The 26110-nt window shown below is 40.3% G+C and overlaps 2 protein-coding genes across 7 annotated transcripts in view; both read left to right on the forward strand.

Annotated features, from left to right (window-relative positions):
- Window positions 1-25363, forward strand: part of LOC116580333 (zinc finger protein 234-like) — a 46288-nt gene extending 20925 nt beyond the window's left edge. The window contains exons 1-5 of one of the 4 annotated variants that reach the window (XM_032326603.1): window positions 7513-7600; window positions 11304-11397; window positions 13673-13799; window positions 14310-14402; window positions 22044-25363. In XM_032326603.1, the coding sequence (XP_032182494.1) occupies window positions 11383-11397; window positions 13673-13799; window positions 14310-14402; window positions 22044-23437 (1629 nt within the window). In that variant the 5' untranslated portion in view covers window positions 7513-7600; window positions 11304-11382 and the 3' untranslated portion in view covers window positions 23438-25363. Of the gene's footprint in view, window positions 1-7512; window positions 7601-11303; window positions 11398-13672; window positions 13829-14309; window positions 14403-22043 lie in introns of those variants that run through there. The other 3 variants (XM_032326604.1, XM_032326601.1, XM_032326605.1) reach the window with 3 other exon arrangements.
- The window catches only part of LOC116580330 (zinc finger protein 45-like), an 82238-nt gene that overhangs the window by 32347 nt on the left and 23781 nt on the right, over window positions 1-26110 (forward strand). The gene's annotated exons all lie outside the window — the stretch shown is intronic.

A 26110-nucleotide genomic window follows, 5' to 3' on the forward strand; every position in this document is an offset into this window, starting at 1 on the left:
CAGAGGGAGAAGACGACTTCCTACTGAGCAAGGAGCCCCAAGCAGGATCGATCCCACTGGGATCATGACCTGAGCAGATGCTTAACGGACTGAGCCACCCAGGCATCCCAAGAGTTCATTTTTTTAAATAGCTGAATAATGTTCCACTGTGTGTGTGTGTGTGTGTGTGTGTGTGTGTACACACATGCATACACACTCTACATCTTTATTCATTCATCTATTGATGAACACTTGGGTGCTTCCATAATTTGGCTATTGAAAATAATGCAATAAACATAGGGATGCATATATATCTTTGAATTAGTGTTTTCATATTCTTTGGATAAATACCCAGTAGTGCAATTACTAGATCATATGGTAGTTCTATTTTTAATTTTTTTGAAACCTGCACACAACATTGCTTCTGATAAGGAATTCACTTAATAGCAAATGAAGTATGGCAGTGAGCCCATCCTCATGGAATACATTGTTTCTATAATGTTCCCCATTACCTTTGAAGTAGTTGAATTGATAGAAAATGGACTGGCCTTTTGAAAATTTAGTTACATTACCAGGTAGGTGGCAGTATCTTGTTGGGCTGGAACAATGTCCTCATAGATGCTGTATATGATTTAAATTAGTGCCCAGAATATGCTGCTCTTATAACTGTAAATAAGTTTCACAAAATCAGGAATCCAGGGGTAAAAATTTTTGTGGCTCCACTCAGTATTACTTGAAGTGATCCAATAGCAAATATTTTGCTTCCTGTTTTCATGAGCAGGCTCTATAGAGATCTTATTTCCAAGGGAATGAATGAGTCCATCAGAAGATACAATAATGATTCCATTGAACTTGAACTTGATACTTCCAACTGGGCACTTGATGTCTCTTACTTCTGAAAGACTAATCAAAGAAGGAAGTTATCTTACTGGCTGGGTAATTGATCCTGATAACGATGAGAGAATTGAGTTGCTGCAACACAATGGAAGTAAGCAAGAGTATGTCCAGAATGCAAGAGATCACTTAGGGTGTCTCTTAAAAGCACCAGGTCTTATGATTTAAAACCCATGGAAAAATACAACACAATTCAGGCAGGACTGTTAATGTCTCAGAATCTCGAAGAATGAGAATTTGGTTCATCCACTAGGAAAAGAATCACAATGAACTGAGGTGTTTGCTGAGAGTAAGAGGAACGTGGAATGAGTAGGGAAAGGTGATAGTTTTACATAACACATCAGTTCCAACAATGATGACTCTAATAGTTAAAAATATTCATTTTTTAATATTTTCAGATACATATTAGTCAATTATTTGTTTGCTTTTTAGCCCTAATATTATTGAGAAATGATTGACCTACGTCATTGCATAAGTTTAAGGTGTACAGTGCGATGGTTTGATTTACATATATTGTGAAATGATTACCAAAATAGCTTTGGCTAACATCCACTTTCTTGTATAAATAAAAAGAAGAAAGGAAAATATTTTCTCCTTATAATGAGTACTCGTAACAATTTACTCTCATAAAGAAATTTCCTGTATGTTAAATGACATTGCTAGCTGTAGTCGTTGTGTTATACATTACATCCCTAGTACTTATTTATCTTATAACTGGAAGTTTATACCTTTTGACTACTTTCCTCCAATTCCCCCACCCTCTGCCTTTGGTAACCACAAATCTATTCCCTTTTTCTATGGGTTTGTTTTTTGTTTTAGATTTTTGTTTTTGTTTTAGTTTCCATATGTCAGCGAGATCACGCAATAATTGTCTTTTTCTGTCTGACTTATTTCACTTAGCATGTCTTCAAGGTCTATCTCTGTTATTGCAAATGGTGGGGTTCCATCGTTTCTTCTTTTTAGTATTTGCATTGCTGAAATGAACATTCATCATTTCTTTTTATGTCTGAGTAATATTCCATTGTAAATATACACCGAGACGTCTTTATCCATTCATTCACTCACTGATGAAAACTTAACGTTGTTTCTTTGTGTTGACTATAGTGAGTAATGCTGCTACAAACATGGGGATGCAGGTATCTTTGCAAATTAGTGTTTTCATTTCCTTTGGATATATTATCAGAAGTGGAATGGCTGAATCATACAGTAATCCTATTTTTAATTTTAAAGGATTCTCCATACTGTTTTTCTCAGTGGCGGTATCAATTTACAATCTAACCAGCAGCGCACAGGTGTTCCCTTTTCTCCACATTCATGCCAGCATTTGTTACCTCTTGTCTTTTAGATGATGGCCATTCTAACACACATGAAATGATATCTCATTATGATTTTAATTATGGTGTTACTAATGACTAGTGAAACAGCACTTTTTTTCATGTACCTCTTGGTATTTTGTATGTCTTCTTTGGGGAAATGTCTGTTTAGGTTCTATGCCCATTTTTAATTAGGTTATTTGGGAGGGGGGTTGCTTGTTTGTTTGTTTTGATACTGAGTTGTATGAGTTCTTATCTATTTTGGATATTATCCTCTTATCAGATATATGGCTTGCAGATTTTTTTCCCATTGCATAGGTTGTCATTTCACTTTGTGGTTTCTTTTGCTGTGCAGAAGCTTCTTAGCTTGATACAGTCTCACTTGTTTTTTATTTTGTTATTTGTGCTTTGTCATATCTAAAAAATTGTAACCAAGACCCATGTTAAGGAGATTTATTCCTATTTTCTTTTAGCAGTTTCTTACACTTAAGTTCTTAATTCACTTTAAGTTAATTTTTGTGAGTGGTATAAGATATGCATCCAGTTTCATTCTTTTTTTTTTTAAAGATTTTATTTATTTGACACAGAAATCACAAGTAAGCAGAGAGGCAGGCAGAGAGAGGGGGGAAACAGGATCCCTGCTGAGCAGAGAGCCTGATGTGGGGCTCCATCCCAGGACCCTGAGTTCACGACCTGAGCTGAAGGCAGAGGCCCAACCCACTGAGCCACCCAGGCGCCCCCAGTTTCATTCTTTTACATGTGAAAATCCAGTTATCCTGGCAGCATTTTTTGAAAAGATGGTCTTTTCTCCATTGAGTGTTCTTGACTCCCTTGTCAAATATTAATTGAACATATATGTCTGGGTTTATTTCAGGGCTTTCAGTTCTTTCCTATTGATCTATTTGTTTTTATATCAGCACCATACTGTTTTGATGACTGTAACTTTATAGTATAGCTTGAAATCAGGAAGTATGTTGCCTGCTTTGTTCTCTTTCTCAGGCTATTGGGGGTCTTTTGTGGTACTGTATAAATTTTAGGAGTGTTTTTTTCTACTTCTTTAAAAAAATGCCATTGGAATCTCGATAGGGATTTCATTGAATTTAAGATGGCTTTTGGTAGTATTGATATTTTTAACAGTATAAATTATTCCTATCTATGAACATGAATACTTTCCCATTTGTTTGTATCCTGTCAGACTGGGGCCCCACTCTAATGACTTATTTAATCTTAATTGCCTTCTTAAAGACCCTATCTCCAGTCATATTGGAGTCATATCTCCAGTCATATTGGACTTTAGAGCTTCAACATATGCATGACAGAGGGGCACAGTTAAGTCCATAATAACTTGTGAGAGGGAAATTGTTTCAAATAGTTTTTTAAATTGGGATATAATTCACATACTTTAATATTTACACTAGTGAGGTGTATGATTGCATGATTGTTGGTACATTCACAAAGATGTAAACTATCACCACTATCTCATTCCAGAACTTTTTCAACAGTTCACCAACCACCCCCCCCCCCGTCCCTTAACAATCATTTTTCCACTCCCAATGGACAAGTCCCTGATAACAACTAATCTTCCTTTACAGCTTGATGTATTATGCACATTTCATATAAAGGGGATCATTAAACACATTCTTTATTGTGTGTAACTTCTTTCACTAAGCACATTTTCAAGGTTAACCCTCCAGTGAATCAGTACTTCATTTTTTAAAGGTTTTATTTATTTATTTGAGAGAGAGAGAGTGCACAAGCAGGAGAGGGGCAGAGGAAGTAGACTCCCTGCTGAGCAGAGAACCCAATGGGATCATGACCCGAGCAGAAGGCAGACGTTCAATTGACCGAGCCACCCAAGCACCCCTCAGTACTTCATTTTTTAGTTGCAGGATAATATTTTATTTTATAAATATAGCACATTTTATTGACTGTTCATCAGTTGCTGGACATTTGGATTATTTCTACAATTTGACTATTATGAATAATGCTGCTATGAACATTTTTGTGCAAGTGTGTAAATATGTTTTAATCTCTCTTGGTACTTACCTAAGAGTGGAATTTCTCTGTAATAAACCCAATCTTTTATTTTTTTTAATTTTTTTAAAAGATTTTATTTATTTATTTGACAGAGAGAGATCACAAGCAGGCAGAGAGGCAGGCAGAGAGAGAGGAGGAAGCAGGCTCCCTGCTGAGCAGAGAGCCCGATGCGGGGCTCGATCCCAGGACCCCGAGATCATGACCCGAGCCGAAGGCAGCGGCTTAACCACTGAGCCACCCAGGCGCCCCAACCCAATCTTTTAAAGACCAGTTTTGGGGACGCTTGGGTGGCTCAGTGGGTTAAAGCCTCTGCCTTCAGCTCAGGTCATGATCCCAGGGTCCTGGGATCGAGCCCTGCATCGGGCTCTCTGCTCAGCGGAAGCCTGCTTCCTCCTCTCTCTCTGCCTACTTGTGATCTCTGTCAAATAAATAAATAAAATCTTTTTTTTTTTTTTTTAAGAAATGCGGTGTATGGATAACTTTTTTTTTTTTAAGATTTTATTTATTTATTTGACAGAGAGAAATCACAAGTAGACGGAGAGGCAGGCAGAGAGAGAGGGAAGCAGGCTCTCTGCTGGGCAGAGAGCCCAATGCGGGACTCGATCCCAGGACCCCGAGATCATGACCTGAGCCGAAGGCAGCGGCTCAACCCACTGAGCCACCCAGGCGCCCCAAATAAATAAAATCTTAAAAAAAAATACCAGTTTTGGTGATGTCAGGCTAAGGGTGACATCATAGTTAAAGATACTCATGGCTCGGGACGCCTGGGTGGCTCAGTTGGTTAAAGATACTCATGGCTCTGCAGTTTATAAGACTATGTGTACTTAAAGGGGTACATGCACCCCAATGTTTGTAGCAGTATTATCAACAATACAAAATTATGGAAACAGCCCAAATGTCCATTGACTGACGAATGGATAAAGAAGATGTGGTATGTATAAACAATGGAATATTAATCAGCCATCAAAAAGAATGAAATCTTACCATTTGCAATGATGTGGATGGACCTAGAGTATATTACTTTAAGCGAAATGGGTCAGTCAGAGAAGTACAAATACCACATGATTTCACTCGTATGTGGAATTTAAGAAACAAAACACATGAACACATAGGAGGGGGGAATATCAAAGAGGGAAATAAACCATAAAAGACTCCTAATGATAGAGAACAAACTGAGGGGTGATGGAGGGAGGTAGTTGATGGATGGGCTAGATAGGTGGTGGGTATTAAGGAGGGCACTTGTTATGATGAGTACTGGGTATTGTATGGAAGTGATGAATCACTGAATTCTCCTGAAACTACTATTGCACTTTATGTTAACTCACTAGAATGTAAATAAAAATAGAAGACTATGTGTGCTTAAAGAGGTAAGATTGTCAGAATAGAGGGGACTGTACAGTTCTTAGATCCAAGTAGATGGGATCAGGTCCTGTGCCTCAGGAGGGCTCATACTATGAAATACCAATTTTTTTAATGTTACCCTCTGCTGCTTGAGTGGTCATTACTGGTAGTGAGTGTTGTCCAGTTGGGGTGCCTAGAGCGGGGATCTGCGCCCATGTGTGTCCAATCTTGTTTGTCCTTCTGGGGTTGTCTCAGGCCTTTATCCCATCTGAGTGGTCTACCAAATACCCCAGGAAATGCCGAGATTGATGCCCATGAGGTTCTCTTGAGGGGCCTTGCTATTCCCATTAAAGGCGCTTCTCTGTGGCAGTGTTTCTTTGGGCTATTACATGATAGTGTACTGACAGAATGGAGGTGACTCATGGATTTTGGGAGATTCAGACTCAAGTGGGAGAGGTAATAAAGCATCAGCCAAATTACCATACCTCTCCTGGGCCCATGAATTTTGTAATACAGTTTTAAATTAAAGTTTTTATCCACAGTTCTGTGTAGGTTTCCAAATGTACAGCTTTTTTTTTTTTTAAGATTTTATTTATTTATTTTGAAGGACCCCAGGTCAGAACTATAATATAGCCTATAAGTTGTAACATTCTTTTTATATTCTTTTTATAACCAGCTTATGCTAACTAAAAAACTGTGGCCAGCTGACCATAGATAAGGGAGTCAGCAAGCAGCATAACAGGATAACGAATAGCAGAAATCTGTGTTTAACCCAGCTGTTTCTGGCTTCTGTATACAATGCTTCTAATGCTTTGCTAAGAAATGAAAAATTGCTTAAACCCTCGCTCGCTGTGTAATCAAATAAAGTTAAACCCTTCCCCTGTTAAGAATGTCCCCTACTACTAAGTAAAATTGATGAGGGTTGTCTCCCGTACCAAGGCCGGAGACGTGCGGTTCAGCACCTACGCTAGCTGGAGACGTATGGTTCAGCACATATGCTAGCTGGAGACGTGCGGTTCAGCACGTATACAGATAAAGGTTAGAAACGTGCAATTCAACACGTACCCTCTACTGTACACTACCTGAACGGTGACTGGCCAGAATGTATGGTTGGTTTTAAAGGATTGGCTACCTGTGTGTAGGCCTTGCTGTAATGCTTTGAAATTACTGGCTAGAAAAGTGAGGGCTTTGATGTAATGGACTGTAAAATTCTATATTAAGGGACTCCCGAAACAGATCGGGGCTCTCAGACACTGACCCATCCCTCGCGGATCTCGTGGTCAAGTGTCCCTGGGAGTCCGAGCATGCCCGAATAAAATCCTCTTGCTTATTGCATCCAGTGGTCTGTGAGTGCGTCCTTGGGTGCGGGTCCTCTAGGGTCTTTCAATTTGACAAAAAGAGACACAGCAAGAGAGGAGACACAAGCAGGGTGAGTGGGAGAGGGAGAAGCCAGCTTCCTGCTGAGCAGAGAGCCAGATGGTCTCTACCCGAGGACCCTGGGATCATGACCTGAGCCAACGCCCAAGGACTAAGCTACCCAGGCACCCAGATCTGAATTCTTCTGAGGATCTTAAGTTCATCACTGCAGCTTGAACAAAACTTTCCAATCATATATAAGTTAGGTTGACTGTTACTGTAGAGACAAAACTAATAGCAGCTTAAATAACAATATTTTCTGATGCCGGACTCCTGAAAGGTAAACTCTAGACCCAGTGTGGGAATGCACGTTATCGCCCAAGAACTGGACAACACGAACTTAGCCCCATTACCATTGTGGAAACCGTAGTACCCCGTCTCCCAAAAATCGCAAGCACTTCCGGCCAAGGAGGATGGGAAAGGGGACAGTGTTCTCCGGCTTTCTGGGAAATGTAGTCCGTCAGTTAGGTAGAGACTCGGCTACTTCCGCAAGGCGGCCGGGAAAGAGGAATTCTGGGTAGTAGAGCTCCGGCGCAGCCTGGGGGCGGGACGGTCTCAGGCACTTCCGTTCAGGTGGCCCGGTTGTTGCGTGTTCCGTTGCGGGCTTTCCTGTGGCAATGGTGAGTGGGTTCTGGATTGGGAACCCTCCTGAACTTCCCCGGGTGCCAGTACCACTGGTCACTGTTTTGGGTTAAGAGCTCCGCGCGCGAGAGGGGGCTCGAGGGCTGGAGTGACGTTCCCCTCCAGGAACCCTCTTGGCGTTTGGGGCGGTTGAGCCGCGTATGGCCTGGTGGAGGGGCTCCCCAGGCCGCACACCTTTCCCTCGCTCAGCCCTTTTCGCGCGGTTGAACATTGGACCACTTACTTAAATTTCCTTGGCTCTAGTGGGGGCGTGTGTGTGTGTGTGTGTGTGTGTGTGTTTATAGTTGATGTTTTCTGTAAAATTGGGGTGACATCCTACCTTCCTATAATCCAGTGTTTTGAGACTCAAACGAGATGGTAGGAATAAAAATCTTAAGGACAGTTCCTGCCCCGTGGTGAATAGTGGTCTCTTGGTATTAGACTCTTGAATTTTGTTAAGTTCTCAGTAACCAGACGGCCACCAGTATCGTGGCTGCAAGGGGTCCTGGCACTTCTTTTTGATCCCTCTAGGAAGCCTGATCGTCCCGAACCCCTTCTGAGGTTACTCCTGTGAAAGTTAATAAAAGCAAATCAGCTTTAGAGTGGAGTCACAGGCTGGCAGGGGAAAGCCCTCCTGCCCTACCCTAACTCTTGCCAGTTGTGGACCCACTTGGAAGAGACCACTTGATACTATTTTAGCTCTTAAGTTACTATCCAGAGGGAGGAAGAACGGCTTTCCTGCCCCTGCATCCGCCCAGCCAATGAGAAATTGTCAAAACTCAGCCAGTGAAGAGCCACTATACTTCCAAGCTGCAGTTCACTCCTTTGGACTTTTGTGTTTAGGACAGCATTCTCAATTTCTCCCTTTCCCCTGTAAAGGAGGGTTCCTCTCCTTTATTCTGTGGACTTGCCCATGGTTTTGCTATATACAACTGGCAGTTTTATTTTGAAGGTTAACCCTCCCAAACCGTTTCCAGCTGGAAAGGAGGAGGGGCGGGGTGGGGACAGATTATCCGATTTCTCAGGGACAAAGACAGAATTATGGTATTTCAGAGCCTCCTTTCTTTCCTTGGCCTTTATCTCAAAAAAGACCATTTCTTGTTGCACTGTTGTCGATAAGTAGTTATGTCTGAAAATTGTTGATATTCTTGCAGTTTTTATGAGTTGAAAACACCAAGGCCTCGCTGCTGCCAGCTGTCAACTGTTCTTGCATTTTTTTCCTTCACACATCTCTTTTTCCCCCCCAAAGAATTAGAGATTGTGCTGTAGACAATACTTCTTTTTCCCTAAATGTTTGCATTGTTAACAAAAATTGAGTAAATTTCAAGACTTAATTGACTTTATTAAATGATTCATAAACTGGGCAGCATCCCATAAAGCAAGTAGAAGGCAGCTCTCAGGAGTTGTACAAAATGGAAGGTTTTTGTAGGAAGGAGGATGGGGCAGGGAAATTATTAGCAAGAGGAAAGAAAGGATTGTTTTAGGCAAGGTCACTTTCCCTTGGAGGGAAAAGGAAAGGATCTTATGCAGATTACCTCATCTTGAAGGCATGGAGAAGGCCTGGGTGTTAGAATAACTTCTTAGGTGCTTATCAGGAAATTCCTGAGTGACTGGTTAAGACTGTGTTTCTGGGGGGAGATTGAAATGGCAGTTAGGTTAGGCGCTAAGCCCTGGTGGGTGACTTGGCCTAAGTGATGCCATTTTAGTCCTGTGTTTTTCCTTTAAACAGTGTTTACTTTCTAGGAATCAGGATAATCTCTTCTATAATCACAGTATCTAGATCAAAGTCAGAAAATTACATTGTTAATCTGCTGTTATCTGACCCTCAGTCCATATTTAAATGTGTTCTGTTTTTCATTTAAATTTCATTTAAAATCCTTTTATCCTTTCTGTTTCCCCCTGATTAAAGCCATTTTTGTGGGCTGCCTTTTGCTGTCCTGTTTTCTGTTGTGTCCTTTAATCCAAAACGATTCCTCCTCCTCCATTATTTTGTTCGTGATGTTTTTGTTCATGATGTGGAGGCAAGAAATATCAGAGAAAGTCCATCTTTTGAATTTTATGTGATAGACTTCACAGTTTGCGGATTATGTGTTGTTGGCAGCAATTCCACGGAGCTGGTGAGGTGGCCTTTTTAGTCAGCATAACAGGAGCTGAAGGACATATTTTGGTTTTTATATTGGTGATGCCAGTTTTGTTCACTTAGCGAAGGAGAGCTCTGTGCCATTTTACCACCGAAGTCACTGTTGATTTTTGTGATTTAAGTTTCCTGTGGGCAGACATGTTTTATTAGCGGGCTTTCTGTTGTATAGATCACCATCTGCTTTCCTCCTGCTTCTTTTTTCATTCCTTCAAATATACATTCTATACAGACTCTGAGTCCAGGTTTGTTAATTTAAATGAGATGTTGCTTATCAGACCATGCTCTGTTTTATATCTCAAAATTTTCCCTTTGCATGTGTGCAGTTGAGTGCTTTTTGTAACATTGAGTGGTGCAGCTGTCACCGTAATTCAATTTTAGAGCATTTTCATTCTTATAGTAAGACCCCTTGTTACCATTTGTAGTTAATCCGTGTTCTCAACAACTCCAGACAACCACTAACTTCTTTTCTGTCTCTATATTATGAACCCTTTATTTAAATGGCATCATACAAGATGTGGTCTTTTGTGACTGGCTTCGTTCACTTCTGTTAAAGGTTCATCCTTGTTGTACACATCATAATTTTATTCCTTTTTATTGCCCATTAGTATTTCGGTGTGGACATACCACCCTTTGTCCATTCACCCATGGGTGGACATCTTGGTTTCTAGTCTGGGGTTCCTGTAAATAACAGTGTTATAAATACATGAAGTACTCATTTTTGTTTGGAGATAGGTTTTCATTTCTCTTGGGTGGATACCAAGGAGTAGAATTGATTGGCTGACTGGTAGCTTCTGGTTTAACTTTTTGATAAACTGCCAAAACTTCCAGATTGGCTTCATCATACTGTCCCCATCCACCCCGCCCCTAGAATCTTGTGTTTCTTAATAGATACTAGAAACCAATGTCGTTATTGTTTGGGAAAGTGGCTGTCCACAGCAATTTAAAAATTAGACAATGTGGCAGAGTTGACTGGTTTGTCAGAGGTTCAGTCAGGTCCCTGCGATGTCTTTTGGTAGAAATCACATGTATAAGAGCAATTCCATACTGCAGAGTGTCATCTTTTTTTTTTTTTTTTTTAACCAGAGCTACAAAAATGAGAAACCCTGAGTGTATTCAGAGTGTTGTCCAGCTCTCAACAGTTCCATGAGTTAGAAAAGTTAGAAATATTATTGTCCCAGTTGTACAGATGGCAAAATTGAGGAAAAGAGATGTTATTAATTTGCCCAAGATGATAAACATTAGTGAGAGGCGGAGGTAGGATTTGAGCCCAGATATCGTTGCCCCAGAGAGATAATTCTTGCTCGACTCATTATGTTGTCTCAGTTTCCATCATATCAGCATCTGAACTGCTACCTTGAGAGCCACAAGATAGCACAAGGCAACACACAGCAACAGTGTGTGTGTTGTGTAGGAATGAAGTAGCCACTCCATGACTGGCTTCTCGCGCTGTGGACAGCAGCAGCCACCGGAAGGAAGGGGCTCCTTGGCTAATTCACAGTAAACATTCATGTAGGCGAGCATCATCCCTGGGCACCTATTCATGTCCTTTTCTGCCTTTCCAGACACGACCAGGCACACCTCTGCCTTGCCAGGACTCCGTATTCTGGGAATCTGTACCTCTCCAGAAGTAGGAAGAAAAAAATGACCACATTCAAGGTGCATATGGCTTGCCTTTCTTGCTGTTAAAATTCCATTTCACTACTCAAAATGTTACATGTTGGGGCACCTGAGTGGCTTGGTTGGCTAAGTGTTCAACTCTTTGATTTCAGCTCAGGTCATGATCTCAGGGTCCTGAGATTGAGCCCTGCTTTGGACATGTGCTCAGCCAGGAGCCTCCTTAGGATTCTCTCTTTCCTTCTCTGCTCCTCCCTACAGCTCGCTTTCTCTCTCTCTCAAAAAAAAATTTTTTTTTTACATATTTTTTTCATTTCTTGGGGTGGCTCAGGGAGAACACCAGGCTAAATGACCTGTTTATTCTGTATTTGTTTTTAGCATTTGTCTTATTTTGTCATTATTCATTTTATTTAAAAAAAAAGGTGCATGATGAGCACTGGGTGTTATACACACCTAGTGAATCATTGAGCAGTGCATCAAAAACTAATGATATAGTATATGTTGGCTAATTGAATATAATAAAAAAATTAAAATATATATAAAAAAGTAAAACTAAATGTGGACTAATTAATAGGAATGCCCAGTTTTCCTGCTTGCTTTACCACTGACACATAACTATTTTTTATTTTCTTGTACTCTTTCTCGTGTATATTCACATTTATTAATATTCATGATATATATCTAATATTGACTCGTGCTTCTTCATTTAACATTATAGAACATTTGTTATTTGTGGTTATATCACATTTCTATTAAATTGATATGATTTTTAATTTTTAACTACCTGCTGCTTAGGTGGCTTAGGAGTCTGTTTGAAGCAATACTGAGGTGATAATTTTCCTACCTGCAGTCTTTTTCTGCAAAAAAAAAGAATCACTTCTCCAAATAAGCTACCTGTTTTTTCTCCTCAGTGTACCAGGAGCTCAATAATGAAAAAGTATATTTGACATATGCAGCATTAGAGTTTTGTAGATAGAATATTCAAATACGGCACATAGACTCTTAATCTCACAAAACAAACGGAGGGTTGGTTGCAGGGGTGGGAGGGAGGGAGAGGGTGGTGGACATTGGGGAGGGTATGTGCTATGGTGAGTGCTGTGAAGTGTAAACCTGGCAATTCACAGACCTGAACCCAGGGGCTAATAATACGTTATATGTCAATAAAAAATAAAAATTTTTTTAAAGAATTTTTTTTTTTTTTTTAAGATTCTATTCATTTATTTGACAGAGAGAGGTCACAGTAGACAGAGAGGCAGGCAGAGAGAGAGAGAGAGAAGCAGGCCCCCCGTCGAGCAGAGAGCCCGATGCGGGACTCGATCCCAGGACCCTGGGATCATGACCCGAGCCGAAGGCAGCGGCCCAATCCACTGAGCCACCCAGGCGCCCCAAAAATAAAAATTTTTTTAAAATAAAATAAAATCTCTCTAAAAAAAAAAATATTCAAATACTGCACAGCACAGTAGGCTCTAACTGCCGCTTTAATGCAAATCTCGGAGATTTTCACACAGGAAGAGCAGGCTTCTGTCTGTCTTATGTCCGAGTCATACCCTACATGTCACTTAACTGATCTACTTTTATTCCATCATGTATTAGTTTTTTCAAAGTAACGTATAACTTCAGGTTTGTGTGTATGTGCATATACACAGACTTCATTTTTTAGGGCAGTTTAACATTCACAGTCAAATCCAGAAAGTACAGAGATTTCCCACCCTGCCCCCACACACCCACAAACTCTCCCATTGTCAACCTCCACCATCAGAGGAATACACTTGTTAGAGTGGGTGAACCTCTCTCCGTGCATCATTATCACACAGAGTCCATAGATTACTGTAGGATTCACTCTTGATGTTTTTTTCTATTGGTTTGGACAACTTTGTAATGATGTGGCCCCACCATTATAGTACCCTACATAGTACTTTCATTGCCTTAAAAACCCTCAGTGTTCCACCTGCTTATCCTTCCCTTCCCCAAACCCTTGCCAACTACTGATCTTTTAGACTCCACAGTTTGTAGTCTCCATAGTTTAGCCTTTTCCAGAATGTCATATGGTTGGATTCAAACAGTATATAGCCTTTCAGATTGACTTCTTTAACTTAGTCATATGAATTTAAGGTAACTCCATGTCTTTTTTGATAGCTCTTTTTTTTTTTTTTTTAATCCTTAAATTATACTCTGGTCTGGATATACAGTTTATCCACTTACCACCTAAGTGACATCTTGGTTGCCTTCTTATATATAAGAAGATATATCCCTCTGTGCTGTCCCTCTCAGTGAAGGTTGGTTGTAAGATTGAGACAACACGTGCTTGGTGTTGTAGGAGATGGTGACATTCAAGGATGTGGCAGTGGTCTTCACCGAGGAGGAGCTGGGGCTGCTGGACCCCTCCCAGAGGAAGCTGTACCGAGATGTGATGCTGGAGAACTTCGGGAACCTGGTCTCTGTGGGTGAGGACACGAGCCCTGTGTAACTGAATGTTAGTTCCAAGAATGGCTTCGTATCCTTGGGTTTTCAAGGTTTTGGGGCCCTTGAACTGGTTCTCTGAGTTTGGGGATCTGACTTCCCTAATATATGTGGGACTCAAAGAGAGCATTGTTTTTTTTTACCAACAGGTAGATCTTTATTTTGTTGAAGAAATGTAAATGGATAGTATACAGCTCTATTAGCAGCTTTTAATGAAATATGTTAGCAGCTTTTAATGAAATAAACAAATTAGATAGTAGCAATCCTCCTCACACTCTTCCAAAAAAAATCAAAGACGAGTAATTACTTCCTAACTGATTCTATATACATGTAGGAGACTTGGCAAATGATATGTCCTCCAGTGGGTCATGAAAACAAATGTGTGAAAAACATTGCTTCTGGTTGTTTGAAGAATAGGAAGTAGGAACCCCATTTTCCAGTGAATCTTATCTAGAACGTGTTGACTTCAAGCATATGACTTTGTGCACTCCCAGGGCATCAACCATTCAAACGAGATGGAGTCCACTTGGTAAGAGAAGAAAAGTTTGGGATGATGAAGTTAGCAACCCAAAGAAAAGGCATTTCAGGTAAGAACCAGGTAACCATGAGTCTTGGAGGCAACTCTCCAGTCTGACATTTCTCCGTGCTTATTTCGATCACCTTGTTCTAAATTGCCAAACCTCTTTCTGGGTTATCACAACAGCCTCTGTGTGGGTTGTCCTGCTCCCACCCTTCCCATCCTACATCTGTTTTCACAGAGTAGCCAAAGGGATCCTTAGGTAATGCAATTGACATTGACATTCCTCTGGTCATAATCCATTATGGCTGGGCGCCTGGGTGGCTCAGTCAGTTAAGCGTCTGCATCTCAGGTCATGGTCTCAGTGTCCTGGGATTGAGCCCCATGTTGGTCTCCCTGCTCAGCCGGGAGTCTGCTTCTCCCTCTCCCTCTGCCCACCCCCACCGCCACCACTTGTGCTCCGTCTCTCTGTCTCTCAAATAAATAAATAAAATCTTTAAAAAAAAAAAAATCCATTATGGCTTCTTTTTTTCCCCCTGCCTTCCAGTTAAAACCACTTAAAGTGGCTCCTGGAGTCCTCCAGAGTCTGCTCTGCATCCCCAGTCCCTTTTGTTTGAATACATCTTCTGTCCTCTCTCTCTTATTCCATTTTTATTTTTCTTTCAAGGTTTTTTTTGTTTTGTTTTGTTTTGTTTTTAAGTTATCTCTACAACCACCATGGGGCTTGAACTTACGACCTCAAGATCAAGAGTTGCAGCCAGCCAGGTGCCCCTCTCGCTCCATTTTTCCACCCGTGTTGTTCTCCCTGCTGTTACTCAAACCTGCCAAGGATACTGTACATCGCCTATTGCTGCCTTATCAAATTACTATGAATATAGCAGACTAAGCAATAAAGTTTTAGTGTATTTTTGTCGTTCAGGTATGAGCTCTGACACGTCTCACTGGGATAATACCAAGGTGTCTACAAGGCTGCATTCCTTCTTGTCTCCTACCTTTCCAGACCGTTACGATGACATTGCTTCCTCCCAGACAGTCCAGAATGTTCTATCTGTTTTTCTGATCAGCTGATTAGCACCTTTCATTGCCTCTGCAACCCAATTAATATAACATAACATGTTCACAGGTTCTGGGGATTAGACATGGACATCTTTCTGGAACCATTATTAAGTCTGTTACAGAAGCTTCTCCCTCGGGCTCCTTTACTTCTTCATTCTGCCAGGAATATTCTTTCACCAAAAATCTTACTGGTTCTTCTCTTCCTTGTCCAGGTCTTTGCTGGGTTTTAATACCATGCATGACGCAGGCCTTCTAACATTCTGTGTAAAATACAATGCTTATGTCACTCCTCTTGCCTTCTGTTGTGTCTCACATGCTTTTGTTTACCTCTCACTTCTCTCTCCCCAGTGGGTATAATCTGCAGGAGGAGAATTTTATTTGTTTTGATTATTGATGTGTCCTCAGTGCCTAGGCCAGCAGACGCATGCAGCAGATACCTATAACTATTTATTGACTTTGCAAATGAATTCATGGATAGGAGCATTTAACTGTATTTCTTGCTGTTGGTGATGTAGAACAGTTAATTTTTCTGAATGCTTAGTATAGGCTTTTATTTTTATTTTTTTATAATTTTTTAAATTAACATATAATATATTATTAGCCCCAGAGGTACAGGTCTCTGTTATTACAGGCTTTTAAATTTATTTCACAGCTCACTAAAAGTCTTTAGTTTGCACCTTGAAAAAACGGATGCAAAAAAGACCAGGTGATCTATGTGCCAAGTTTTCCCACCCTGTTTTCAAAGAAGCAGCCCAGAAGCCTTGTGAGAAAACAGGACATAGTCTTTCTTTTCACCATTCCATGCGTCATGGCAATCACTAATAAGTGACCATAAACCAGAGTGAATTGAAGATTTTGAAGAATGTTACTTGTCCTCAAATGGCTGCCTATATAATTTCTTCTTCTTTAGATGACTTGGAGTGTGGCTGTGTGTGCCCACACCACAGAACATCCTTTCCCTGTGGCTTTCCTTCTGTAGTTGTTTCTGGGAAGAAAAATATTTTTTTTTTTTAAACGTTTTAATTCTAGTTAGTTAACGTACAGTGTTACAGTAGTTTCAGGTGTACAGTATCGTGATTCAGCACTTCTGTACATCACTCAGTGCTCATCACAAAGGCCCTCCTTAGTCCCCATCACGCATTTCACACACACACACCCACCTCCCCTCTGGTCACTGTAAGTTCTCTGTAGTTTCTTGGTTTGTCTCTTTTTGGTTTTTTTTCCCCTTTGCTCATTTGTCGTCTTTCTTCAGTTCTTTGTATGAGTGAATTCATATGGTACTTGTCTTTCTCTGACTTACTTTACTTAACGTTATACTCTCTAAATCCATTCATGTCCTTGCAAATGGTAAGATTTCATTCTTTTTGGTGGAAGAATAATACTCCATTGTATATATCTATCCACCACATCTTCTTTATCTGTTCCTCGATCTATGGACACGTGGGCTGCTTCCAGGGATGCCTGTATCCCTTTGAATCAGTGTTTTACTATTCTTTGGGTAAATACCCAATACTGCGGTTGCTGGGTGGTAGTATAGTTGTATTTTTAACTTTTTCAGGAACCTCCATACTATTTTCCACAATGACTGCACCAGTTTGCATTCCTACCAGCAGTGCGATAGGGTTCCTTTTTCTCCACATCCTTGCCGGCACTTGTTTCTTGTATTTTTTATTTTAGCCATTCTGACAGGTATTTTGAAAGGGGTTGCATTAAATGTGTAGATTGCTTTGGGCAATATAGACACTTTAACAATATTTGTTCTCCCAATCTGTGAGCATGGAATGTCTTTCCATTTCTTTGCATCATCTTCAGTTTCTTTTATCAATGTTTTATAGTTTTCAGAGTACAGGTCTTTCACCTCTTCGGTTAGCTTTATTTATTTTATCTCATTATTTAATTAATTAATTTATTTATTTATTTAATCTCATTATTTTTGGTGCAATTGTAAATGGGATTGATTCCTTAATTTCTGATTCTGCCGCTTCATTATTGGTGTGTAGAAACACAACACATTTCTGTACATTGATTTTGTATCCTATGACTTTACTGAATTAATTTAATTCAGTAAATTTAATTAATATCAGTTCTAACAGTTTTTTGGTGGAGACGTTCAGGTTTTCTATATATAGTATCATGTCATCTGGAAATGGCAAATGTTTTACTTCTTCCTTACGAATTTGGATGCCTTTTATTTCTTTTTGTTACTTCCTGAAGCTAGGACTTCCAGTACAATGTTAAATAACAGTGGTGGGAGTGGATATTCCTGTCTGTCTTATTTTTTTTTTTTTTGGTAAGATTTTATTTATTTATTTGACAGAGAGAGAGAGATCACAAGTAGGCAGAGAGGCAGGCAGAGAGAGAGGGGAGGAAGCAGGGTCCCTGCAGAGCAGAGAGCCCAGAACCCTGGGACCATGACCTGATCCGAAGGCAGAGGCTTTAACCCACTGAGCCACCCAGGCGCCCCTCCTGTCTTATTCTGACTGTAGAGGAAAAAGCTCTCAGGTTTTTCCCTTTGTGGATGATGTTACCTGTGGGTTTTTCACATATGGCCTTTATGTTGCCTTTGAACCTACTTTGTTGAGGGTTTTTACCATGAGTGGATGTTGTACTTTGCCAAATGCTTTTTCCACATCTATTCAAACAACGATATGGTTCTTACCCTTTCTCTTATTGATGTGATGTACCATGTTGAATGATTTGCAAATATTGAACCACCGTGGCAACCCCAGAATAAATCCCACTTGATTGTGGTGAATGATTTATTTAATATGTTGTCGGATTTGCTAGTATTTTGTTTAGGATTTTTGCATCTCTGTTCATCAAAGATAGTGACCTGTGGTAGTTCTCTCTCTCTCTCTTTTTTTTCTTTTTTTTTTTTTTTGGTGGTGTGTTTATCTGGTTTTGGTGTCAGGGTAATACTGTCCTCATAGAGTGAATTTGGAAGTTTTCTTCCCTTTTCTATTTTTTGGGATAGTATGGTTTGGCAGAATTCTGTGAAGCCATTTGGTGCTGGACTTTCATTTGTTGGGGCTTTTTAGGTCACTGATTCAATTTTTTTGCTGATAATTGGTCTATTCGAATGTTCTATTTCTTCCTTTTTCAGTTTTGGTAGGTTATATGTTCCTAGGGATTTATCCATTTTCTCCTAAACTGTCCAATTTGTTGGCATGTAGTTTTTCATAATACTCTCTTGTAATTATTTGTATTTCTGTGGTTGGTTATTTCTCTTCTGTCATTCGTGATTGTATTTACTTGAGTCCTTTCTCTTTTTCTCCTCATAAGTCTAGCTAGAGCTTAATTAGTTTTAATGATTTTTTTTCCCAAAGAATCCATTCTTGATTTCATTAATCTGTTGTTTCTATATCATTTATTTCTGCTCTAATCTTTATCACTTACTTTCTTCTGCTGGTTTTAGGTTTTGTTTGTTGTTCCTTTTCTAGGTCCTTTAGGTATAAAGTTAGGTTGTTTGAGATTTTTCTTCTTGAGGTCAGCCTGTAGTGCTATTAAACTTCCCTCTTAGAACTGCTTTATCTGGGCATATGGGTGGCTCAGTCGGTTAAGCATGTGCCTTTGGCTCAGATGGTCATTCCAGCAACCTGGGATTGAGTCCCACATGGGGCTCCCTGCTGAGTGGGGAGCCTGCTTCTCCCTTAACTTCTGCCCCTCCCCGCTGCTTGTGCTTGCTCTCTCTCTCTCTCTCTCTCTCTCAAATAAATAAATAAATAAAATCTTTTTAAAAATGAACCACTTTTTCTACATCCCAAAGGTTTTGGACTGTTGTGTTTTCATTTATATCCATGTACTTTTTATTTCTTCTTGTATTTCTTAGTTGGTCCATTAATTATGTACTAGCATGTTACTTAACATGCATGTATTTGTGGTCTTTCCAGATTTTTCTCTTGTGGTTGACCTCTAGTTTCATATCATCGTGCTCAGAAACGATGCATTGTATGACTTTGATCTTTTTAATTTTTTGATGCTTGTTTTGTGGCCTAATATGTGATCTGTTCTGGACAGTGTTCCATGTACACTTGAAAGAATGTGTAATGTCTGGGTTTTTTTGTTTTTTTTTTTTTTTACCTTAGTATGTCTGTTAAATCCATCTGTCCCAGTGAGTCATTCAAAGCCATTGTTTCCTTGTTTATTTTCTGTTTAGATGATGTGTCCATTGATGTAAGTGAGGTGTTAAAGTCCTCTGCTATTTTTTTTTTAAGATTTTTATTTATGTATTTGAGAGAGAGTGTGTGTGTGTGCAAAAGCAGGCAGAGGCACAGAGGAAGAGGGAGAAGCAGGCTCCCCGCTGAGCAGGGAGCCTGATGCAGGACTTGATCCCAGGGTTGACCTGACCCAAAGGCAGAAGCTTAATTGACTGAGCCACCAGGTGCCCCAAAGAAAACTATTTTAAAGGGATAGTTAAATACAATCATAAACTAGTATCTACCAAGAGGTACACACTCACCTATTGGTAATTTTCCAAGTTTTTATCCTTAGAACTTCTTTACATTTGAACAAATAGTTTAATGAAAGACTTGCTGAGTTCCTGAAATAAGTTTTCAGACCTTTTAGAACACAAGCCCTACTAGGAAATACTTCTTTCAGTGTATCCAAAAGAAATATCTGGGAGCCTGGGTAGCTCAGTCAGTTAAGCGTCAGCCTTTGGCTCAGGTCATGATCCCAGGATCCTGGGATCGAGCCCCACATCAGACCCCTTGCTCAGTGGGGAGCCTGCTTCTCCCTGGCCTGCCATTCCCCCTACTGGTGCTTGATCTCTATCTCTCTCGCTCACTCTCTCTGTCAAATAAATAAACAAAATCTAAAAAAAAAAAAAAAAAAAATCACACGTATGTAGATTTATATGGATGACTGTGTAAGACAATTCATGGAGTCGCTCCACTTCTGTCAGTAATGACGCTCAGATAGTTACTGTCCCTTTTTCCTAAATGCTTATTGCATGATTTTAAGTTTATTTTACAGCTGACTAAAAGGCTGCAGTTTTCAATTAGAAAGACTGTGGTAAAAGCCTAATTTATCTACATTCAAAGATTTCTCACACTCTGTTTTGAATGAGAGACTCCAGAAGCCTCAGAAGAAACCAGTTCATAAACTTCATGTGGTCTTTTTACCCGTCCTGGTTCTTGTCACCTTTGATTCTTTTATCAGGAACACCGACCTCCTTGTGGGTATTCTGACTTCACAGGAAAACTGCAGTTTCCTCTCCCTTTTTAATTTCAGCTCGGGTCATGATCCCAGCATCCTGGGATCGAGTCCTGCATTGGGCTCCTTGCTCAGCAGAGAGCCTGCTTCTCCCTCTGCCTGCAGTTCCCCCTGCTTGTGCTCTTGCTTTCTTATTTCTCTCTCTGGAAAAAATTAATAAAATGTAAATTTCAGATATCCTAATTAAGTTTCTGTGTGTATTGACACAGGAAAATGAGATGAATTACACACATTGTATAGAATTTGCAGAAATACTTAGAATATATAGCTAAGAAATACTTAGAATATACAGCACCAAGTTCTGGGTGCTTGATACATAGGATTGCAAATTGTTTAAGCAACTACAAAGTTTAGAGGGAAAGTTTACATGGACCCCTGGCACTCAACACCAACTACAGGTTTGAGAGGATCCCAAAATTACCTTCAGATTAAATAATTTTCTAAAGGGACTGGTAGAATTCATGAATACTGTTTTACTCACAGCTGGCGTTTATTACAGGGAAGGATACACCTTACACTCAAGCAAGAAAAAAAGTACTTGAGAGGGAGTTTAGAGAAGTGCCAGATGCAGAGTTTTCTTTGGTTTCTTTCAGTTGGGTCAGGGGTGTGTTATTATGTTACTTTGCAAAATGAAGGTGAACAGTTATACCCAGGATGTTTCCAATTAGGGAAACTCACCTGATCCTGTGTCCAGAGTAATTATTGGAGCTCTGTCATTTGACGAGAATAGACTGAATGGTTTCATATGGTTTTTCTCAGTCCTTTGGTTCATACCACCAGGTGATTGAAAGCCCCACCTAAAATCATAGTCTTGGTGTTTCTGGTGTGGTCCGCCTCATCCCTAAATCATATTGTTAAACAGTCTAATGTGATTAAAGACCCTGCGGCACTCCTTTGAGGCATGACATGCCAGGGGCTTAGAACTGTCTCCCACATGTTAAGGACAAAGGCCTTCACTGTGTATATAATTTACTTGCCCCATAATTTACTATTTAAGAGTTTATTTCCGTGCTCAGTTAGTTGTGTCTGATTCCGTATCAGCTCAGGTCTCGATTTCAGGGTGGTGAGTTCAAGCCATCCTGGGCATGGAGGGTTTTGTTTTGTTTTGTTTTTATAATAAGTGTTTACACTGATTTATGAAATTCAATAGAAACAGCAAAATTAACCTGTATCATGGTCATTTTTGTTATTAAGTTTTTGATTTCTAATTTGTATATCACATATGAGGCTTGGAGTGATTCTAAATTTGTTTCATTGATGCTTAGTGCATAGGAGCCTACTGGACTACCTCTTGGTTTGTGTAGGCATGATATACACTAGAAGGATGTAGGGATTCTGTTCTGGATTCATTAAAGTCCCATGCTCTTTGCCAGCTGCTAAATGGTTGAAGACACTGAACAAAGCTTTCATTTGTCCACATCTGCATTCTTTGTCATTTTAGGAGACAAAGTCCAACATGAGATGGAGACTATTGCTAAAGCAGAACCACATGAAGAACTTTCCTCCTGGCAAATCTGGCAACAGATTGCTAAAGACTTAGCCCGGTATCAAGACTCCATGATAAAGAGTTCTCAGTTCTACAAACAACATGATTTACCTGGCCAGGTTGGGGCAGGACTGCCTATAACTCACTCAGGCCAGAAAACTTACCAAGGAAATGGGTGTAAAAAATTCTTCAGTGATATCTCCAACTGTGATCTTCAACAGTTAAACTCACGAGCGAAGTCTCATACATGTCGTGAGTGTGGGAAATGCTTCTTTTATAGCTCAGCACTTCGTATTCATCAGAGAGTTCACCTGGGAGAGAGGCAGTATCGGTGTGATGAATGTGGTAAGGAATTCAGTCAGAGCTCACATCTGCAAACTCATCAGAAAGTCCACACCATAGGGAAGCCATTCAAATGTGAAGAATGTGGGAAAGGCTTCAGTCGTAAATCAGAACTTAGTAATCATTGCAGGTTACACTCGGGAGAGAAACTTTATAAGTGTAAGGGATGCGGGAAGGCCTTCATTAATGCTTGTCATCTTCAGGACCATCAGAGAATCCACACTGGGGAGAAGCCATTTAAGTGTGATATCTGTGGTAAGAGCTTTCGTCGTAGATCAGCACTTAATAGTCATTGTGTAGTCCACACAGGAGAAAAACCATACAGATGTGAGGATTGTGGGAAGTCCTATACTTGGCGTTCACGTCTTCGTATCCATAAGAAAGTCCACATGGGACAGAAGCCACACAAATGTGAGGAATGTGGAAAGAGCTTCGCTTCTAGGACACATCTTTATTACCACCGGAGGTTCCACACAGAGGAGAAACCCTATCATTGTAAAGAATGTGGGAAGAGCTTCAGATGGGTCTCCCCTCTTTTGACACATCAGCGAGTCCACAGTGGAGAAAAACCATTCAAATGCGAAGAGTGTGGGAAGGGATTTGGTCAGAAATCATGCCTGCAAGCTCATCAGAAAGTCCACACCAGAGAAAAACCATACAAATGTGAGGAGTGTGGGAAGGGCTACAAGACAAGCTTGGATCTTGATGTGCACCAGAGTGTGCATATGGGAGAGAACCCATACACCTGTAGGGCATGTGGTAAGCACTTCACTAGGACCTCAAATCTTAAAGTTCATCAGAGAGTCCACACTGGAGAGAAACCATACAAATGTAATGTGTGTGGTAAGGTCTTCAGTCAGTCTGGACATCTAAAATCTCATCAGAGAGTTCACACAGGGGAGAAACCTTACAAGTGTAAGATATGTGGTAAGCAGTTCAGTTCAAGTTCATATGTTAAAATTCATCACAGAATCCATGCTGGTGATAAATTTCATCCAGTCTCATAGGAAAACAGTAAAGTGAATGTTTTATCCATAGCTGAATAGATCTCAGTGATCTTAAGATCACACAAATGGTGCAGTGAGGGCTTTAGTTAAGGCCTTAGCAGTTGAAGTTATCACTCAAGAAACAGGCTGTTGAAATAATCTTTCCTTAAGCACTTAATCAAACTCTAATGGATATTAAAATTGATGTCTCCTGGAATATAATCTTCATGAGGGCAAGAAGTTTATTTGCTGCTGAATTTATATAATAAACATTGAGTAGCACTCTGTATGTGCACTTGGTACCTGTTTGTTAAATGAATCAAAGGGAAGAGAGAGACTTAGGGAAGATGGCAGAGTAGGAGGACCCTAAGCTTGCCTCCTTTCATAGATACAGCTAGACAACACATCAGTGTAAGTGACCCAGAAATCGACCTGAAGCCTGGCATAAAAAACTGATGAGCTAAAGGTAGAGAAGAGGCAATATCAAAGAAGGCAGGCAGGGCAAAGATGCAGTTTGAGAGTGAAACAGACTGTGTCTGTCTGTGGTGGGGAGAAGGCAAAAAACACATTATCACAGGAAAGACAAATTCCATGAGTTCTTACAACCAGTGGGACTTAAAGCCTGGATTTTCAGTTTCTGTGGGCTGGGCTCTAGAAGAGCATGGCAACCAACCAGTGGAGATATAGCCAGGAATCAGCAGTCTGAAAACGTCAGGGGCACACGAGAGAGAAAGTGACTTAATTCATCTCTGAGCATGGCCCGGAGAGGCAGAGATCATGGGGACACCCCTCCAGGAATAAAGGAGTTGGTAAGCCCCATTTCCCTCCCAGGCACCCCAGCATAAACACATGGCCACCTGCTTACAAGTTAGGTAAGGAGCAGCACCAACACTCCTTGCCTAACTTGATTACACCGAGGCCTACCCACTGTGGTCCAGTGGATCTGCCTTTCCCAGGCACACTTGCTTCGGTCCTGGCACTGCAGGCCCCTTCCCCTGGAAGAGTAGAGCAAATTCCACTAACACCTCATCTGCCGACCTGCATGTTTTATGGGATGTCACATCCCGAGGTGGCAGTGGCAGCAGGTGTCTTCACATGTAGACCAACCCACATTAGATGTGCCTCAGCCAGCTGAAGACCAAACACTGCCCACAACAGGCAAAGGGAGCCTCTGCAGATGACCAGACTGAAGGAAAAGGCAGCCAGGACAAAACAGCAGGCATAGGCAACACACTTAGGAGACATGCCCTAAAGTGACAGTTCCCAGGGAACAAGAGACTCATTCATGAGGCCATTACCTCCAAGGGCCAAGAGACATAACACTTGAAGAAGACACCAAAATAGAGACAAAATGAGGAGAGTTGGCATATCACCCAAATGAAAAATGACCAAACCACAGAAAAAGACAAAGCAGATGTAAGAGAATGTAAAGTAATGTTCATAAAGATACTCACTGAACTTGAGAAGAGTGAAAGACATCAGTGAGATCCTACCACAGAGATTAAAAAGACCCAATCAGAGATGAAGAACACAATAAATAAACACTTGATGGCATAAATAGGCTAGATGACACAGAGGAATGATTAATGATCTGCAAGACAGAGTAATGAAAAGTTATCAAGCTGAGCAAATGAGCGGGGAAGTTTATCCAAATAATTAGGGAACTCTGACTCCATTAAGCATAATAACATTTGCTTTGAAGGGATCCCAGAAGAAGAGAGAGAAAAGGGAGCAAAAAGTTTATATGAAGAAATAGCTGAAAACTTCCTTTTTGTGGGGAAGGAAACATACCCAGATCCAGGAGGCACAGAGAACACTCCAAAAATCAGCCCAGGAAGGTCCACACCAAGACTCATAGTTCTGGAAAACGGCAGAAAGTAGTGATAAAGGGAGAAGATGCAATATTTAAAAATTGTATCTGTAAAAGGAAACCAGCAAAAAAAAAAATTTTTTTTCAGAGAAACAAATAGGAATTGAAATGCAGAAATGCACAGTACTGCATTCCACAGCATTATTTTGATAGTATCCTATTGCATTTGGCTCCTGGCATACCCTTGGCCTCTATTCTGTGGTTGGTTATTTTCTGGGTCTTGATCTCATGTTCCATTGGTTTGTACAGTAGAAATTCAACTCTCTTGTGGCTTTTCTCATTGCAGACTGAAACAATTTTAACTTTGTAATAACTGGCCATTGCACATAGCCTAACTGGACTTTCTCAACAGTGTTAAGGCAAGGGTTCAAAGTAACATTAGAAGTGTCAGATTTAGTAATGATAAAATTTTCTTAATTTTGAGTTCATCATTGATTTTCAAATTTCTGCATTTCTACATTTGATCTTAGCCAAAAGACCAAGAAGCAACCAACTTTCTGCATTTCTGTGTGATCTTATATATGATTGTCTTCTAATTGTAGCATTTAAAAAAAATCAAACTTCTCTGGTAGAAGCTATGCCAGATTTGAAGGACATTTAGCATGTCAGCTTCCCATATTCTCCCTCATCCCCATGAAATAAATAATAGAAAAAATTGGGGATTTGGTGGTTTCATCAAATATATTAATTGTACAGAAATGACAGTTAACATGTTATTCTTGCTTGGTGACAATACATATCTTTTGAAAAGGAGTATATAGCAGAATGTGACCTGGAAATCAAACTAGGAACATATGATTATGAGATTCAGACAATGAAAAGAT

Source organism: Mustela erminea, chromosome 19 (assembly GCF_009829155.1).
Source record: "Mustela erminea isolate mMusErm1 chromosome 19, mMusErm1.Pri, whole genome shotgun sequence".
Lineage (NCBI taxonomy): Eukaryota > Metazoa > Chordata > Mammalia > Carnivora > Mustelidae > Mustela > Mustela erminea.